The 20,041-nt window shown below is 37.1% G+C and overlaps 1 protein-coding gene across 4 annotated transcripts in view; it reads right to left on the bottom strand.

Annotated features, from left to right (window-relative positions):
- Positions 1 to 10,825: 10,825 nt before the first annotated feature.
- Positions 10,826 to 20,041, bottom strand: part of PIK3C2G (phosphatidylinositol-4-phosphate 3-kinase catalytic subunit type 2 gamma) — a 432,221-nt gene continuing 423,005 nt past the window's right edge. For all 4 annotated transcript variants that reach the window (XM_049882566.1, XM_049882569.1, XM_049882568.1 and 1 more), the window contains exons 32-33: positions 19,293 to 19,418; positions 10,826 to 11,144 (exon numbers count right to left, since the gene is read on the bottom strand). In XM_049882566.1, coding sequence (XP_049738523.1) covers positions 10,992 to 11,144; positions 19,293 to 19,418 — 279 coding nt within the window. In that variant the 3' untranslated portion in view covers positions 10,826 to 10,991. The remainder of the gene's footprint in view (positions 11,145 to 19,292; positions 19,419 to 20,041) is intronic.

The following is a 20,041-nucleotide window of genomic DNA, read 5'->3' as shown; positions in this document are numbered from 1 at the left end:
TTCATTTTTGATGATTTCCAATTTTCCTAGATTCTTTCTAACTTCATACATTGTAGGTTCTGATTATTAATGGATGTTTGCAGCTCTTTCTTCTCTTTTTCGGTCATGCTGCATCAGCAAATGAAGATCCTGAAAGCTTGACTGCATCCACAACATTAAGGTCGACTCTACTTCCCGAGTTGTATTTCGAGTGCCTTCCAACCTGAGGGGCTCATCTTCAGGCACTATATCAGACAATGTTCTGCTGCTATTCATAAGGTTTTCACTGGCTAATTCTTTTCAGAAGTAGACCGCTGGATCCTTCTTTCTTGTGTGTTTTAGTGTGGAAGCTCAGCTGTAACCTGTCCACCATGGATGACCCTGCTGGTATTTGAACACTGGTGGCATAGCTTCCAGCATCACAGCAACACACCAGGGTTGCTATGAGTCAGAATTGGCTCGATGGTAACAGGTTTGGTACCGTAGGCATTACTGAGCTGAAATGGACTGGTATGGGCCATTATGAATTGGACAATCATATAGTCTATTATGCCAGAAATGATAAATTGAAGAGAAATGGTGTTACTTTCATCATCAAAAAAAAAAAAAATTTCAAGATCTATCCTGAAGTACAATGCTGTTAGTGATGGGATAAGACTCACACATCTACAAAGAGGTTAGAAACAAAGAAGGACTAGTAGTTTGAAAATATGGACTTGGGTGATAGAAACAATGTTGGCGATCACATGACAGTATTTTGCAAGACAAATGACTTCTTTATTGCAAATACATTTTTTCAACAACAAAATGGCAACTATATAACTGGACCTCACCAGATGAAATATACAGGAATCAAAAGGACTACATCTGTGGAAAGAGATGATGAAGAAGCTCAATATAATCAGTTAGAACAAGGCCAGGGGCCAACTGCGGAACAGACCATCAATTGCTCATTTGAAAGTTCATGTCGAAGCTGAAGGAAATTAGAGCAAGTCCAGGAGAGCCAAAATATGACCTTAAGCATATCTCGCCTGAATTTAGATATCATCTCAAGAACAGATTTGATGCATTGAACTCTAATGACCCAAGATCAGATGAGTTATGGAATGACATCAAGGACAAAAGTGATAGGTCATTAAAAAAGACAGGAAAGAAAAAAAATTCAAAATGAATGTCAGAGGAGACTCTGAAACTTGCTCTTGAATACAGAGCAGCTAAAGCTAATGGAAGAAATGATGAAGTAAAAAAGCTGAACAGAAGATTTCAAAGTGTAGTTTGAGAAGACAAAATATTATAATAAAATGTGCACAGACCTGGAGTCAGAAAACCAAAAGTGAAGAACATACTCAGCATTCCTCAAGCTGAAAGAACTGAAGAAAAAATTCAAGCCTCAAGTTGCCATATTGATGGATTCATGGGGAAAATATTGAGCACCACAGGAAGCATCAAAACAAGATGGAAGGAATAGACAGAGTCACTGTACCAAAAAGAACTGGTTGATATTCAACCATTTCAGGAGGTAGCATGTGATCAAGAACCGATGGTACTGAGGGAAGAAGTCCAAGCTGAACTGAAGGGAATGGTGAAAAACAAGGTTCCAGGAATTGAAGGAATACCAATTGAGATGTTTCAAACAAACGGATGCAGCTCTGGAGGTGTTCACTTGTCTATGTCAAGAAATTTGGAAGGCAACTTCCCAGACTGGAAGAGATTCATATTGGTGCCCATTCCAAAGAAAGGTGATTCAAAAGAAAGAGAAAATTATTGAACAACATTGTTAATACCACACACAAGTAAAATTTCGTTGAAGATCATTCAAAAGCAGTTGTAGCAGTACGTTGACAGGGAACTGCCAGAAGTTCAAGCCGGATTCAGAAAAGGACATGAAACAAGAGATATCATTGGTAATGTCATATAGATTTGGGTCGAAAGCAGAGAATACCACAAAGATGTTTACCTGTGTTTTATTGACTATGCAAAGGCACTCAACTGTGTGGGTCGTAACAAATTACAAATAATATTGTGAAGAACGGAAATTACAGAACACTTAATTGTGCTCATGAGAAATCTGCACATAGACAAAGAGACAGTCATTCGAACAGAACAAGGGGATACTGCGTGGTTTAGAGTCAGGAAAGGTGTGTGTCAGGGTTGTATCCTTTCATCATACTTATTCAATCTACATGCTGAGCAAATAATCTGAGAATCTGGACTCTATGAAGAAGAAAGTGGTGTCAGAATTAGAGGAAGATGCATTAACAACCTTTGATGTGCAGATGACACAACCTTGCTTGCTGAAAGAGGACTTAGTGCTGAAGATCAAAGACCACAGCCTTCAGTATGTATTGCACCTAAACATAAAAAGCAAAACAAAACAAAACAAAAAAACACCTCACAACTGGACCAATAAGCAACATTATGATAAATGGCGAAAATTTGAAGCTCTCAAGGTTTTGATTTTACCTGGATCCACAATCAATGCCCCTGGAAGCAGCAGTCAAGATATCAGACTACGTATTGTTGCTGGGTAAATCTGCTGCAAAAGACCTCTTTCAAGTGTTCAAAAGCAAAGATGTAACTTTGAGGATTAAGGTGTACCTCACCTAAGCCATGGTATTTTCAACTGTCTCATATACATGTGAAAGCTGAACAATGAATAAAGAAGAGGGAAGCTGAACTGATGCCTTTGAATTATGGTTTTGTCAAAGAATGTTGACTGTGTCATGGACTTCAAAAAGAATGAACAAATCTATCTTGGAAGAAGTACAGCTAGAATGTTCCTTAGAACAGAGGTATCCATAGGGATCAGTTCCTGGAGAAGCACATCATGCTTGGTAAAGTGGAGGATCAGTGAAAAAACAGACAACCTTCAAGGAGATGGATTGACACAGTGGCTGCAACATTGAGCTCAAGCATAGTAAAGATTGTGAGGATGGCACAGGACAGGGCAGTGTTTCATTCTGTTGTACATACAGTCTCTACGAGTCGGAACTGACTTGAAGGCACCTAACAACAACAACAAAGTCAATACTTTATTCAGATTTCCTTAGTTTTCTACTTACTGTCCTTTTTCTATTTCAGGATCCCATCTAAGATATCACATCACATTTAGTCCTCATGTCTCCTTAGGGTCCTCTTGACTGTGACAGTTTCACAGACATTCTTTTTGATGACCTTGACAGTTTTGAGTACTAGGGAAGTATTTTGAAGAATGTCCCTCAGTTGGGATTTATCTGATATTTTCCTCATGATTCAAAAAAAAAAAAAAAAAAAACCCAGTGCCGTCGAGTCGATTCCGACTCATAGCAACCCTATAGAACAGAGTAGAACTGCCCCATAGAGTTTCCAAGGAATGCCTGGCGGATTCAAACTGCCATGATTAGACTGGGATTATTCGTTTTGGGGAGGAAGAGCACAGAAGTAGAGTGCCATTTTTATCACATCATGTCAAGGGTATGTACTACCAACATGACTTATTCTTGATGTTGACCTTGATCACCTGGCTGAGGGAGTGTTTATCAGGTTTCTCCACTATAAAATTACTCATTTTCCCCTTTTCCATACAAGCACCCTTTGAAAGGAAGTCACTGTGCACAACCCACACTTAGGGGGTGGGGAGTTATGCTCCACCTCCTTAAGGGTGAAGTATCTACATAAATTATCTGGAATTCTCCTGCACAGGAGATTTGTTTTTCCTCTCCCCCTTTTATCTATTTAATTGATCATTTATTTATGTTAGTATGAATTCATGAGACTTGTTTTATACTTTGAGTGAAAATCCAATACTACTTGCTCAAATTTTTCCAGCTTTGGCCATTGGGTGTTCTTTCAGTTAGCTGCTGTGTTCTATGGAATAGGAACATTTTCATCCTCATCTCAGCATTTGTTTTAGCTGGCAGCAGATTCCTTTCCCAAAACTGCAGTTGATGTTTCTGAACAATAGGATCCTATTGATGATTAATATTTTTGCCACATGCTCTTCAAAACACTTTCCCTTTTCAGTTTTAAATATCACAGGACTTGAGTAATATTTCCTTCTGTTAAGGTCTTTTTATGAAGATGTGAGCAAGGCTTCTAGTGTGTGTGTGTGTGTGTGTATATATATTTCCTTTTATTGCTTCCATTTTATTTCCAGGTAGTTCAGCTGAGTTTATAACTTTTTATTCAGCTTCTTTTATTTGTCTCTTTACTTCTCTATCTCACATAGGGCTCACATTGTGTCCTGTACCTGAGTGTCATTTTTCCTTGCTTTTCTCCTTTGTTCTTTGGCCCAGACATTTGCTTTGTTTTCCTCCTCTCAAACTCTAGCCTTGAGTGTGTCCCATATTGAGTGATGAAGTCAGTGAGTTCAATGCTTGCCACAATCTTCTTTTTTGAAATAAATCTCAACCAGCTTGATCTTCTTGAGTAGTGTAGTCCCACCTAGGAGATATATTCCTATCAGCCGAACATCTGATTCAGGCTAAGACTTGATCTAAAATTATCTTGTCTGGTTTCCCTTTAATTAAGTCCTCTCTGTACCTTATTTTCTTTTAGAGAAGCAGTTTCATAAATTTTCCAAATATGTTTCCTTAGGGTACTCCATTGGCAGTACTTTTGTAATTTGAAACTCAACAATTCTTTGAGTATTTTATATAGATCCTTCTGTGATTTCTCTCTTAAATCTGACCAGATATTCTTAACTACGTGGAAGATATTCCCTAGGTTTTAAGGGATTATTACCCAATTGCTCATGAAGATGGTGCAGAACTGGGCAATATTTCATTCTGTTATATATAAGGTCACCATGAGTTGAAGCTGGCTAGACAGTAACTAACAACAACAATATCCAATTGTTCTTATAAAACTGCTGTATTACAAGGGAACTTTTTAAAAAAGTTTCTGATCCCAGGTCTCCCTGGGATATCATTACATCTGTTCTGAAAGCTTTTTTCCTCTTTTTCTCTGATAGATTTTTAATTTTTTTTTAGGGACCTTTCTGAACTAGTAACAAGTAAAACTTATTGTCCTTTTCTATTACCTTCTTTAAGTGAAGCTGGACTTGAGTGGATTGCCTTTTCTACTTTGTAGTTCCTGATCCTGGCTCTTAGCATCTCATTTCCCCTTCATATATGTCCAATCTGTCCTTTTTTTTTTTTAATATAAATTTTATTTTTTAGAGCAGTTTTAGATTTATAGAAAATTTAAATTTATACAAAATTGTACAGAATGTAGAGTTCCCATGTATCTCCCTCCCCCTGTACATTTTCTCTTATTATTAACATCTTGTGTTCCTAGAGTTGGTAAAATTGATGAACTAGTACTGATACACTATTATTAACTAATGTCCATAGTCTACAATGGGATTCATAATTTGTGTATTTGTACAGTTCTATAGGTTTTGGACAAATGCACAATGCCATATATCCACCATTTCAGTATCATACAGAATAATTTCATTGCCCTAAAAATGTCCTCGGCTCTACCTATTCATCCTTCTTCTCTGTCCTTGAATCCCTGGTGACCACTGATCTTTTCAATGGTCTCTATAAGTCAAAATTGACTCGAAGGCACCTAACAACTTAAATCTTGTCTTTTACAGAATGTCATGCAGTTGGACTCACACAGTAGGTAATTTTGTAGACTGACTTCTTTTGCTTTCTTTTTCATTTTCACTTCCATTTTCTTTCACACCACCAGTATGCATTTAAGGTTCCTCCATGTTTTTCTTGGCTTGATAACTCATTTATTTCGATTGCTGAATAATACTCCTTTGTATCATTGAAGCATAGTATGTTTATCTATTCACCTACTGAAGGAAATATTGGTTGCTTCCAATATTTGGCAAATATGGATAAAGTTTTAATCAACATCCATGTGCAGTTTTTTATGTGGACATACGTTTTTATCTCATTTGGGTAAATACCTCGGAGTGTGACTGCTTGATTGTATGGGAAGCCTATGTTTAGCTTTGTAATCCAGCCTGTCTTTTAAGATCCCAAACTTTCTTTTTAAGGGAATATCTTTCTTTTTACTATGCAGTTTTGTCATCTTCTATTTTATTTTTCTTCTTCTACCACCCATGTTCTGAAAGTATGAAATAAGACTATATTTCAAACTACTTCAGTTCTTTCCTGGTTTTGAGGTACACTGGGGTCACAGAGCCAGAAGTTGATGGCTCAGGACTTTATGCTACTTTCTCAGCTTTTGGGCATGCAACAATCTCAGTCAGTTATTTCTCTCCCTCAGCCCAGGAAGAGGTATGTTTTCTTTAGAAAAAGAGTTCCCATTCCTTTTGTTTTAAATATTAATACAATCTATTTTCTTTCTATGATTGCAGCCATAGTTTGAATCTCTGAACTCTAATATCAGTTGCTTTAATTATCAAGCCCAGAGCCTACTTGAGATGGGTTATTGAGGTGACTAAAATCCCAGGAATTCAAGTTTGGTTTCATCTTTAGGTCTCCTTTTATCCTAAAATCACTTCAAAATAGCACACACACACAAGGAACACAATTTGGGGGAGTTGATCTGGCAGCCAGCATACCTGTGTCTGACACCAAGATTTTTAAGCTTCAACATTACTAGAGTTTGTAGCACATTGTGAATTCAGTCGCTGTTCAAGTTTTCGGCCTCCCAGCTTGAGATGTGGCTAAGAAATCCCTCAAAGAAATCAGCCAGTGTACTTTCATCACTTAATGCTTACAAAGTTTATTTTAAAAAAATAAAAAGATTGTCTTTTCCTTATCGTCTATTTTATTCCAAATTTATTCTAAATCTTGTGTAGCTTGTACTCGCTAATGCCTAATGCTTCATCCCCTTGGTACAATATAAGTCATTACAAACTACTAAGGTTAAAATACTCCTATGTTCATGCTTATCAAAGCCTAAGGTCTAAGCCACGTGTCCTGGGCCACTGAAAGTTTCTGTGCTAATGTTATGCTGGGCCCCGTAGTCTCTCCTAAGAGAACACTTTAGGTTTAATCAGTTCAACTAAAATGTATTGACAGCATTCAAGACTTCGTGCTAGGAAATAAAATACATCTAAATTTGTGACACTCATGTCACAGAATGGAGGATAAAGCAGCTGGGAAATTGCTTTAGTCACTAGAATTTTCCCATTGCTATTAAGTGTTCACTTTTGGGCCTGATACTATGAAGCTAGTGGTGGCTCCTCAATCATCTGCTTCCTCTGGGAATCAAACCCTGACCCTGATAATTGCTTGGCGTAGGCCTCTGTTACTATGACTACTTTGTTGTATGATATTGGTAGTCACTTAATATCTGTGATCCTTGGTTTCCTCTAGAGCTGTGCTGTTTGATATGCCTTACTTTTCTCTGGAGGTTTCTCAGAGTACTTTGAGGATAAGAATGGGGTATAGAGATGTTGAAGGGGTGGCCAATTGTCCAATATTTCAGGCCCCTCATACCCACTTAACCTAAAATATCCCCATTTATAAAAAAAAAAAAAAAAATATAGTCACATTCCATTTAAGATTTTATTTGAATAGAAAGGTTATGGTGCTATAAGACATTTGAATGTTATTACTCTCTAGAGACATAATAATCCCTCCCCTTTTTCCACCTCATAGACTTCTTATAGAAAGCTAATGAAATTCAGCATATAAAAATGCTAAAGGAGCTCTAAAACACTACATTAATGTAAGCTAAGATTAGAGATCTTGCCTTTATTGTTCACTGGTGTATCATTCCTTTATTTATTTAGACATTAATTCAACAATTATTTATTGAGCATCAACTATGTGCCAGATATTTGTGGGGCTGAAATAAGACAACAAGTGAAGATCTACATAAAAATAACACTTGCACAAATGTAAAAGTTATAAATAAAGATAACAAACTATTAAATATGTTTTATTCTCTTATCATGACACACATACCTTCATAAACATCTGGAATGCTAGGTTTCCACTCAGAATTGTTGAGCTTGTTGGTGATCCATACTGGGTTAAAATGGTGGTCTAAAAGGACCTGGCCTCTGGCCTCTAGCTCCCTACATGCCTTGCTTGTTCTTCCTGCCCATGGATCCTTCCTGCATTGTGGGCAGCCTCATGCACATATTGGTGGACACTCCAGATGACGCATTCAAGCGGCACCCACATCCCCTGTGGCCCCCGTAGGGCCTAGGCATGCAGACACTGGTGGTACAGTTTGATGTCAGGGGAATGGACCCAAAGAAGGGGACTCCAAAGGCTGTTTAGGCAGGGAATTCTGGGGTCTGGGTACCTAGAATGCAGTCTAGAATGAGAGCTCTGGGTGTGGCTAAGAGGCACAGCGGGAAAAGTCATGATTCTCTATGGGGAAGGCTCCAGGGAAAGGACTCCTCTTGCCTGATCTAAGGCTTCACTGTCAGTGAAGAAAACATCTTTACAGTCTTGAGGTTTACTGTCTAGTGGAGGGAGAGAACATAAACAATAAGCAAAATAAACAGGTAACTTGTATAAAATGTTCGAAGGTGATAAGGAAAAAAAAGTAGAGTAGAATAGGAAGGATCTGTTGTGCATCTGGGGTCAGGGTAGGTCACATTATTATATAGCGCACATTGGAAGAAATGGAGACATTTGAGGAGAGGGAGTTAGCCAAGTGGATATATGGAACAAAATCATATTTTAGGCAGAAGTTGCTATCTGATTGAAGACCCCAATCATGACTGTCATATTCAGGAGACAGAAAGGAGGCCAGTATGACTGTCTTGAATGTTATAAGTAGAGGGGGATTTAGTAGGATTTAAAGTCAGAGAGAAGGCTCATGGGAAGCCAGATTACATGGGGCCTTTGAGGTCATTTTAGAGGGTTGAGCTCTTACTCTGAGATTAGAAGTCTCTACAGCATTTTGAGCTGAAGGATCACATGATCAGACTTAGATTTAAAAAGGATCACTTCACTTGGTGTGTTGACAATAGACTGCAAGCAGGCTGGGCAAGCATAGAAACAAGGGGCATTTTTAGCAGGCAATTGTAGTAATCCAGGAGAGAGATGATAATAGTACCTTGGACCAGAGAGACACCAGGGGAGATAGTGGTAAGTGTTTGGACTGGGGATGTATTTTGAAGATAGAGCCAACAAGGTTTCCTGATAAACCGGATTGAGAGAGAAAAAGGGGAAGACAGAGAGGAATAGAGGGAGAAGGAAATAGACAAAAAGAGACATCAAGGATGACTTTTAGGGTTTTGTTTTGAACAACTGAACAGCTGATATTTTGCTATCCACTGAGGCAGGGAGGCTACGGATGTGAAACAGGTTTTTGGGAAAAGATGAAGAGTTCAGTTTTGGACATGTTGAGCTTGGGATATTTATCAGAGAGTCAAGTAGGGACCTATGTTACAGATAGAAAGCACAAGAGGGTGAGGTGTCCTGGAAGCCAAGCGGAGAAAGTACATCAAGGAAGATAGAATTACTGTGTCAAAAACTGCTTTCAGATGAGGGCTGAAAATTGACCTTTGGATTTAGCTACATGGAAGTCAGTGGTGACCTTGACAAAAGGAGTTTTGTTCAAGTGGTGGGGGAAAAAGCCTTCCTGGACTGGGTTTGAGAGTAAATGTCAGGAGAGAAACTGCAGAGAGTAGAGAGACTGCTGTGCAGAGTTTTGCTGCAAAGAGGAGCAGAGAAATGAGTAAGTATTTGGACAGGAAAGTGGGTAAAGAGAAGTTTTTTACTATAAGAGAAATAACATTATGGCTGTAGCTGAAGAGAATTATCCAATCCAACAGCCAGCAAAGATGCAATGTTTTGAATAGAAGAGAATTCCAGTAGTAATGTATTGAGTAGGTGAGAGGGATGGGACCAATTATAAAAGCTGAGAAATTGATTTTGGACAGAAGCATGAAAAATTCTTCTCTTGTAATATGTAGGGAAAGAAGAGTGTGGTGGGCTCAGAATCTGGTCAGGTGGGTAGGAGTGAAAATCTGTGGAGGTCTTCTTTGATTGTAGTTTCTCAGTGAAGTACGCATAAAGTTATCAGCTGGGAGTGAGTAGATGCTGGGGTTTCAGCAAAGAAAAGGGTATATAATCATTGTCTAGCAGAAATGAAGAGTGAATAGACTAGAGATAATATAGAATAATGGGTCAGCAACAATAAGGTCCTGCTTGGGTTGCATCTCCGTGTATTTCAAATGAGACCACACCAAGCCATAGCAGGTACTCCAATATTTTTCAGTGAATAAATGTATAGATTTTTACATGTTTATATGGTCATCTTGATGAACTAGCATATAAGGTAGCTTTTTTTTTTTTTAATTCATACATCATAAAATATTGAATTAAAGGAAGGGTTTAAAAAAATTTTAGTGATTTAAATTTATTTTTTAATCCTCTATTTGAATCTCTTGACGGATACATGGCATAATGTCTTGGGTTGAATCTACTTTGCAGGTGGATAACTGTAGGATTGTTTCACTCAGGTCAAGATGAGTATGGAGATGTGGTCAGAAGTAGTAAGGAAAATACTCAATGTGCAATGATAAGAGGTTTTTTTCAGAGGGGAGAAATGAAGAGTTTGCGATCATGGATTAAAGTGATAATTTGTAGTTTACCAATCCCCTCAAAAAAGTAGGATTATAAGTGAATATAAAAGTATGTATATTTATTTTAAACTTAAAAAATATATTGCAGATATACTTAGGTCTTGAATTAATTGATGAGATTTACTTCTTTGTCTTTCTTGGGAGATATACTAAAAGTATTGATTTTAACTATAGACTTGGCGATTAAAATAGTCAACATATGTTTGATTTAAAAGATATATTAAAATTAAATGTCCTTTTACTGTTCTACATATTGAATATCACACAATTAATTGGCACCCCATTTAAGAAAAGATCCTAAGAAAACACTGAAAATGCAGGTAAAGTATAAAAAACTATAAAAGACCAGTTCTGATTCCTTTTTCTTGCATCCTTAGTACCCTACACTATCTTAAAAACCCACTAAAATGTCTTGTTCATGTGATAGAGAGGCCTAGAAGTGAAAAAACTACAAGTAGCTAATGAATAATGCATATGTTTATAGCGCTGGTCAAATTATACTGTTTCCTAGTGGATACCATTTTTCTTCATTGAGCAGAACACTACCGAGTTGAATGTTAATTGCTCCCACAAATGTGGTTTTGCTCTTCACAATAAGCATTAACACATGTCCTTGGAGCTCTGTGACTTCATTGTATACCACCTGAAAAGGGAGGGAGTAATGAAATGTAAATCTTATATGCCTTTATTTTGAATATTGCTTTTAATAATAATAATAATTTAGCTGCTAAAGTACTGTATCCTGGAGTAGATAGGTTCATTTTGTTAGAATCTTTCATTTTTTATTCTAATTGTGAAAAGCTAAAAGTTTTGCTAACATAATGGAAGTTAATGATAAAATATTTCTCCAAGAAGCTAAATGCTCACTCTGAGTCTAGTAGGAATTGCTCACCCCGAATTTAATAAGATTACAAATTCCTCTCTAGGACACCTTTCAACTTTGAACTGCCCTTGAATGTATTTCACAACATTGGAACTTGAACATGATCCTTCTGTGTTTACGGCTGATGAGGAAATACAAACCATCTTCCACGATCTCCTTGTGTCATTTACAAATATTTAGCAATATTTCAGTCTACATGTGAAGAAGTTACTCTGTGGTTTCTTTTGTTTATTTGTAATTGCTTAATTTTTAATTATGAAAATACATGCTCATTATAGAAAATATGGATGAAACAAAAAAATAACAAAAAAGAAAGAAAAAAAAATCTGCAGTTCTACCACTGGGAGATAATTACAGTTGACATTTTGATATTCTTTTTGTTTTCGCTACATAATCACTTTTTAAGCATCTGAGCTGTAATTGCACTGTATATACAATTTTGTGTCTTGCTCTTTTTCACTTACTAGTCATGTAACTATTTTCAAAAATAGTTCTAGTGCTGTTCAACTGTGTTTTATAATACTCAGGAAGTAAGTCACAGGCTTTATCACTAGGCACCTATAGTTGTACAGAAACTTTAAAGTGTAGTACTATCAAGAAATTAGTTCTCCATCATGAAAGTAGGGCACAGCTACATGTGTAAAACCCAACATGGTTGCTATGCAACCTCTTTGGAACATATTTAGAAAAGGAGTTTGACATGCTGCTATAAACTTGCGTGCTTTTAACAGTCAAGCTACAAGGTAGAAACTTTCTTTATATGCAAAAAAGAAGCAGGGTAAACAACTTGAACTGGAAGTCCCCTGAGTCAATTTGGAGGCCTCATCAGTGTCCTTTTTAGTACATTGTACTGCATGTGATTTTTGGTCCTATGCACAACATGTTGTTAGGTGCCCTTGAGTCGATTCCGACTCATAGCGACCCTACAGGACAGAGTAAAACTGCCCCATAGGGTTTCCAAAGAGCGGCTGGTGGATTTGAACTGCTGATCTTTTGGTTAGCAGCCGTAGCATTTAACCACTACACCACCAGGGTTTCCTTCTAAACTTTACCTTTTGATTAGCAGCTGAGCTCTTAACCACTGCACCACCAGGGCACTATTTATGTACCTGTTAAAGTATCAGTGAAATTCAGTTCCAGATCAGTCTGTTAGCTGCTGTGAACAATGAGTTAAAATCAGGTAAATAATAACTCAATCGAGGGACACTAGATGCAATATAGTATATGACTGCAGTCTACTCTGTTCCTGGCTGCCTTTCCTAGAATTTCACTCGCATTCCAGACAGATTATCTTTTATGTTTGTAGTACTGGTTATCACATTATTCCTTCGCATCTGTTGTGTTCTCCTGGGATAATAAGGAATTTTAAGGAATGCCTTAAAAATCTCAAAATCCTGCCACTGTAACTCATATTCTTTCACCACAACTGGGCCCCAATGCTGCCTGGGAATCTTTCCAGGACTTTAGAGTCAGCTCTCTTTCCTTCTCTTTGCAGTGGCTATTCTGAATTGTCTGAACTAGCCTCCATTTTCCTTCCTGCAACACTTACAGCAGATAAATTTATATATTTTAGAGAGAAAACAGATAAAAGGACCTCCAAAGTGTAACTGTACATGAAGCGGAAAATGAGATAACTCTAAGCATTAGGCCTTTTGCAAAGTCTGACTTAACTCTACGAACCATCTAAAGAAGTCCTGAAAATTTAAATTTGTAATAAAAATATCAATAATTTATATCTAGACTAATCTGTTGTCAGCTGAATGTTTGCTCATTTGCCTAATGGTGATAATAAAACCTACCTTTTAGCATTGTTGGGAAGAGTAAGTGAGATAATGAACATAAACCTTACTACAAAGTCCTGTACGTATTAAACACTAATAAATTATAGCTGAAAAAATTCATTAAATACACAAAATGGAGCAGTTGTTTTCTTGGTATTTTGCATCAGTTGGATGCAGAAAGCACTTCCAGACACATTTGAGTCTCCCAGGTATTTAGCATGCTGAATGTCTCAAGAAATAACTTTAGGAATTAATTGCCTTCCTGGTTAAAATACAAACATTTGAAATTCCAAGGTTTATATTACTTCACGGGTATTTTTTTTCTGTGCTCCAGTATGCAAAAGTTATTTCCCTAAAAGTACCTGAAGTTTCCTGAACGTGTAATCATTGCACATCATAGACAATACACATATATTTTAATTGCTTTATGCATCCCTGACATTGTTAAACAAGGGAGCCATTTTCCTACTGTGCAATGAATAATTAGTGGACAATGCAAGAAAAGTACATGAGACTTTTTTGATTTAATATGTAATATGTACTCTGCTTCCACATAAACAGCATAAAAAATGGACAGCTCTTTTAATTTCATTTTATAATATTTTTTGGAGGGAGAAAAGACCTGGCAATCTGCTCCTGTAAAGAGTACAGCCTTGGAAACCCTATGGGGCAGTTCTACTCCATCCTACAGGGTCACTATGAGTTGGAATTGACTTGACAGTAACAAGTTTTACAATATAAATATAATTTATAAATACTATAGGGTCTCTACGAGTCAGAATCAACTTGTTGGCAAGGTTTTTAATGGTAATAATAATTTTTTACCATAGGCATAAACCAAGTATTCATTACCTTCTGACAAATACTGAATTTATGAAAAATCATTACACCAAATAGAAAAACATTATTTAAAGTAATGAATGTCAATTAAACTTATGTACTAGGCACTCACCGTATGTTATTTGACACAAGGGTGTAGTAAATAATTCTAAAGTGTATTTTAATGATTGCAGTGGGAACAACAATAAATGGAATCTGAAATATGTCTGGAGTTTTGAGGAGGCAGGACGATGAGAGACCAGAAGAACTCTGTGAATGGCTTCCCAATGCCGTCGAGTCCAGTTGATTTCGACTCAGAGTGACCCTATAGGACAGAGTAGAACTGCCCCATAGGGTTTCCAAAGCTGTAATCTTTACAGCAGTAGACCGCCACCTCTTTCTCCCATGGAGTGCATTGTAGGTTTGAACCGCCAACCCTTCTGTTAGCAGCTGAGTGCCTAACCACTGTACCACCAGTGCTCCTAGAGGTAGCAATAACTCACAGTATAATCTAGTGTGATAAACATGGGCTTTGGAATCAGGCAGCTCTGGGTTTGAAATCTAGTTTCATGACTCTGGGCAAAATGTTTGGCCTCTGGGCCTAAATCTCTTCATTTACAAATACAAGTTTTTATCATGTTATGAATATTAAATGAGATGACACAGTTAACAATAAAAAATAGCTATTGCTTATTGAATGTAACATACTCCTAGCACTGTGCTAGATAATTACTGCATATCTGGCAAGGTATTTGAAAGTATGTAAAACACACTGTTGCTGTCTTTAGCTGACATTCCCCCAACTCATGGCAACGCCATGTACAACAGGATTAAACTGTTGTAATCCACAGGGTTTTTACTGGTTGATATTTTGGAAGTAGACTGCCAATCCTTACTTCCTGGTCTGCCTTAGTCTGGAAACTCCACTGAAACCTGTTCAGCATCAGAGCAACATGCAGACCTTCACAGACAGGTGGTGGCTGGGAACTAAACCCAGGTCTCCTGCGTGGTAGGCTAGAATTCTACCACTGAACACATAGACCATCCTTTTCTGTCCTTTCTAATTTATCCTTACTCTTTATAATAGGATAATATCTAAGAAAGGGATACAATGTACAAAATATACTGACTATGAAAATATAATTCTATTATGAGATAGAAATTCTGTTTTTCTAATGAATCATTAAAAAAATGATGTTTTTTTTTAACAAAATACTAAAGGTAGTATAGTGGGAAAAGCAATAGCTTTGGAGCAGAATCCCAGCTCTGCTACTTAAAAACTGCGAGGCAGTTCCAGGTGCATTCCTAGACCATCTCAGCCCCGCCTCGAGCCCAGTCATATTTATCACTGGGATTTGTACATGATAAAGGTTGTTAGGGAAACTGCTGGATAGGCCTGTTAGGACTCACTCTGAAAAGCATTAAGTAGACAAGCTTGACCTTGTCTCAAAGCTTAGTATCTGAAGGCTGGAGCCTCTGTCACTTGGAAATGCCTGTGAGCCAGCTTCTCTCATATCTCTTTATTAGAGGGAGAGGGCTGTAAATCAAGAAGGAAAGAACTACACCTCCTCACTTATTGACTATCTCGTTATTCAACATTTCACATTTACGACAATAGTACAAAATTGATTATCTATTTTGTGCATTAACGACATACGTCTGGCAGTAACAAATGCTGAGGTATGAGATGAGAGTAACGCTGGCTGTGATGGTTAAGGTTATGTGTCAACTTGGCTGGGCCATGATTCTCAGTAGTCCAGCCATTATGTAATGATGTGATTTGGCAGTTATGTAATGATGTAATTTGGTAATTATGTAATGATGTAGTCATCCACCATCTTGTGATCTGACGTGGTCATCCTCCATTTTCACATAATGCTGATTTCGCATAAGGACCTGATCTTTGGATCCTAATTTGTTGATAAATGAGGAGAGGCTGTATTTTCATGAAAAGTGTTGTAAGCCATTGGTGATACAATGCAATATCCTCTTTGTATTCCTCTAAGAAATTTATATAAAGAGGGGAGGGAGGTCATTCTCTCCCACTTCATAGAACATTGCATGGCTTTGGCAGTTTGAGAAATCCCAGCTGTGATGAGTAGCTGATGTAGCAGTACTGAGTGAGGAGGCGAAAGCAGGTGAGAAGTTAAACACATGGTAAATGCCATGTGATAACTTACTGGGCTTTTTTGTAAGCACATAGGAGATATCCTCTCAGGATGCACAGAAATAATTGAGAGGACTTGGCACAGAGCAGAGGACAAGAGGAAGTAAGGGCAGAGGTAAAACTGCTTACTTTCTTTTGCATTTTTAAAAAATATCTTTGTTGTATTGGTACACACACAGCAGAAAATTAAAATGTTGTGACTTTTCCTTTTCTTATGGCTTTACAAATTCAACCAATTTCCCTGGTAAACTTATTTATATGATGATCTCTTATTTTCTGGGTCACTACACTATTAGAATAACCACTTATTCATACATTAATTTGAATTTCTGCTCATTTTGTGTACATTGAAATTTGCTATTCATGTATATGTGACATTTGAAATGATTATAAATGTGCCTACAGTATATACAAAGTGAGTTCATGCTAGAAGTATAGACTGATGGGGAAAATACTTCAGTGATTTCTAATTAATGTGACATGGATGTGTGGGGGCCTCAAATTATTGCAAGGCGTTGGTAAATTTAGGTACACACCAAGTATTATCAAATAATATTCATACATGCATATTTACTAGTTCTTATAATGCATATAAGCTTGAAATAAATAAAACAAGTTGATTTAAAACTCTCCTGAATTGTTTGTGGTTTTTTTGTCATTATGTGTTTCCTTAGATTACAAGTGTTGAAGTACAGCATAGAGTGTAAGAAGTTTCTTGATACTAAGGGTGAGGGCCTTGACTTCAAAAAGTATGGAAACAATAATATACTAGTTGTTAAGGAAACCAGGGGTTTTGGGAGGTATATATCTTTAGCTGTTGATATTATGAAAAATAAAATGTTTTTCTTTACTAAATTAGAGAAATCTCTCTCTCTAGTTCGTATATAGTCTCTATATCAAGTCTCTATCTATAGTCTCTTTCTTGCGCTTTCTCTCTATATACATACATCTTCTAAGTATATTAACATAGGTCCAATATATTCATATAGTTAGGATTTTCAAATGGTTACAATATTTTTATTAACTAAATTACCCTAAAATATATTGCACAACCCTTGTTCTTTGGAGTCCCAAAATTTATCTAAGTGGCTGCCTGAACAATGGAGCCAAATGACTGGGTCTCTGGAATAACCCCACCTCCACTTCCCTTCAGAGCTTCTCTCTTTCCTCCTCTTTGTTGTGAGTGGAGAGGAAGGTGTCATTCAAAGGTATCTTTTGAGATGGCAAAGAGTGGGGGAAAACCTGGCTTAAAAGTGCCTAGGAGACATTCATTTGGAACTCTCCAGTAATCAGGCAGAAATGCAGATCAGGAGCTTGTGAGAGAAGCTAGGGCTTGAGGAATAAATTCAGATGCAACCTACATATAGGTGAAAATTTGTGAATACCTAAGATAATTCTGAGAGAGCATACCTTAAGAGGAAATGAAGGTGGATCACAAAACGTCAGTGAACAATATTTTAAGAGAAAGAGCGTTAGTAAGGAAAATGAGAGACTGGTTAGGAAGATAAAAGAGTACCAAGAAAAGGCAGAAATGAGAAAGCAAAAAAGAAGTTTTAAGAAAGGGCACGTGGTCGATAGTGCTGAACTCTCCACAGCTGTCTGGAAAGGAGAGTCTGAAGAATCGTTAGATTTGGCAGTTAGGAGTTTATTGATGCCACTTGGATAAAGCAGTATCAATAAAGGTCAGAAACCTGATGGCAAAGGATTAAAGGGTGAAAAGGAAGTGACGAAGTGAAAGCAAGAAAAGAAAAAAAAAAAGCCAAACTCATTGCCGTTGAGTCAATTCTGACTCACACCAACCCTATCGGACAGAGTAGAACTGCCCCATAGGGTTTCTAAGAAGCTCCTGGTGGATTTGAAATGCCAACCTTTTGGTTAGCAGGTGTAGCACTTAACCACTACGTCACCAGGGTTTCCATAAATCTGTTGCCTTTGAGTCGATTCTGACTCAAAGCGACCCTAATGGGACAGAGTAGAACTGCCCCCATAGAGTTTCCAAGGATAATTTTGCAAAAATTTGGAGGTGATAAGGAGGTAAAGAAAAACTGGATGCATTTGGGGAAGGGTGGGTGCCAGAGGATGAATAAGAAAAACTGAGAATTGATGCTTTTGAATTACAGTGTTTGCGAGGAATGTTGAATGTATCACGGACTTCCAGAAGAACTTAGAAATATGTCTTGGAAGAAGTACAGCCAGAATGCTCCTTAGAAAAAAGAATGGCAAGACTTCATCTGGTGTACTTTGGACATTACCAGGAGGGACCAGTTCCTGGAGAAGGATATCATTCTTGGTAAAGTAGAGGGTCAGTGAAAAAGAAGAAGATCCTCAATGGCTGGATTGACACAGTGGCTGCAACTGTGGGCTCAAACAAGCAATGATTGTGAGGATGGCATAGGACCAGGCTCTTTTGTTCTGTTGTACATAGTGTCAGTATGAGTCAAAACCAACTCGATAGCACCTAACAACAACAAAAAAAAACAGGCCAGGGTGAGCTGAGGGATTTTATTTTTTTTTAGATGAATTTTAAGTTAAGGATCCAGTGAGGAAAAAGTGAGTAAATAATTGACTGAACAAGGTACAGAGGAAATGGGAAAGGATGGAATCAAGAGAATAAATGCAGAAGTTTGCCTTAGAAAGAAACAGGGGCTTGGATGTTCAAACTGTATAATATAAATAAATTAGAGAGCCATATAAATTAACTAACTCAATTTGAATTTTTAATTTGTTCTTTTTTGTGTGTTTTTTTTTTTTCAAAAGGGATTTAATGAGATATACTGTATTTTTACTGTTATACCCATGGGTAAAGAAAATCAAGTAAAGGAAAATAAGGTTAGAGAAAATAAGATGAAGTCAGGGATACAGTTAGTATGCCAAACAGATGCCATTTAGACTTGGGCGCTTGCTGGAGGTTAGCCACAGTTTGCAAATTGGTTCATAAACACCTTGAGAGCAGTAGCTGTAATTTCCAGTTCCTGCAGCATCTAGAACAGCAACCAGCACACAGTGACTATTTTGGAAATGTCTTTCCTGTATGCAGTAATGCTGCCAATTACTGCAAATTCTCTATATTTGGTTGTAATGCTGAAAATTGGTAAGAAAAATATAAAATGACTGGACAAGAAAGAGATGAGTCATACTTACAATTTCATTGTAAGTGGGGTCGGTGCATTTTGGAACAGATTTTGTTTTCCTCCTACGAACTTCACTGGGATATGGTAAAAGATAAAATTCAACATGTGCACTGGGCACAGAGCCATCTGGGAGATGCTGCAAAGGAAAATGGTTATAAATATTAATGCATGTTGCTATCAAAGAAAACACATACAAAGCTACTAAATATCTAGACCAAAGACAGGATCAGGATTTATTACAGTTGCTCTGTTTATTGGAAAATAAGAGATCAAAGAAATATTTCATTGCTCAAAAATAATTCTAACTCAGTTTAAAAGAGTAAAATTGCCCATCTTAAATTAAGTGCTGTGTCAAAGAATTATACTTAAAAGCCCATTAAATATAATTTGCTCTAATTATTTTTTACGGTAAAAACCAAATTTGTATTTTTGACAGAAATGGTCAAGAACTGAATGTTAGCCACTGGCAGAGACAGAAATTAAGTGCCTCAAGATACTATATACCAGTGTGTGTGGGGGGATCAAGTTTAATATATACGTTATATAAATGAGATGTAGCATTTAATGAATATGTATATATGATTGTATAATCTCACATTTAAAGCAGAATTTAATTAAAATACCAATTGGACCTACAACTTTAATATACACTTACAGGATTTTTAAGTGGTTACAATAATTTTATTGACTAAATTTCCCTAAAATATATTGCATAACCCTTTTTAAATTGTGTTCTGTGGAGCCCCAGAAGTTACCGAA

Source organism: Elephas maximus, chromosome 4, assembly GCF_024166365.1.
Source record: "Elephas maximus indicus isolate mEleMax1 chromosome 4, mEleMax1 primary haplotype, whole genome shotgun sequence".
Lineage (NCBI taxonomy): Eukaryota > Metazoa > Chordata > Mammalia > Proboscidea > Elephantidae > Elephas > Elephas maximus.
The sequence above is the reverse complement of the archived record's forward strand: the minus strand, read 5'-3'. Positions and strand labels throughout refer to the sequence as shown.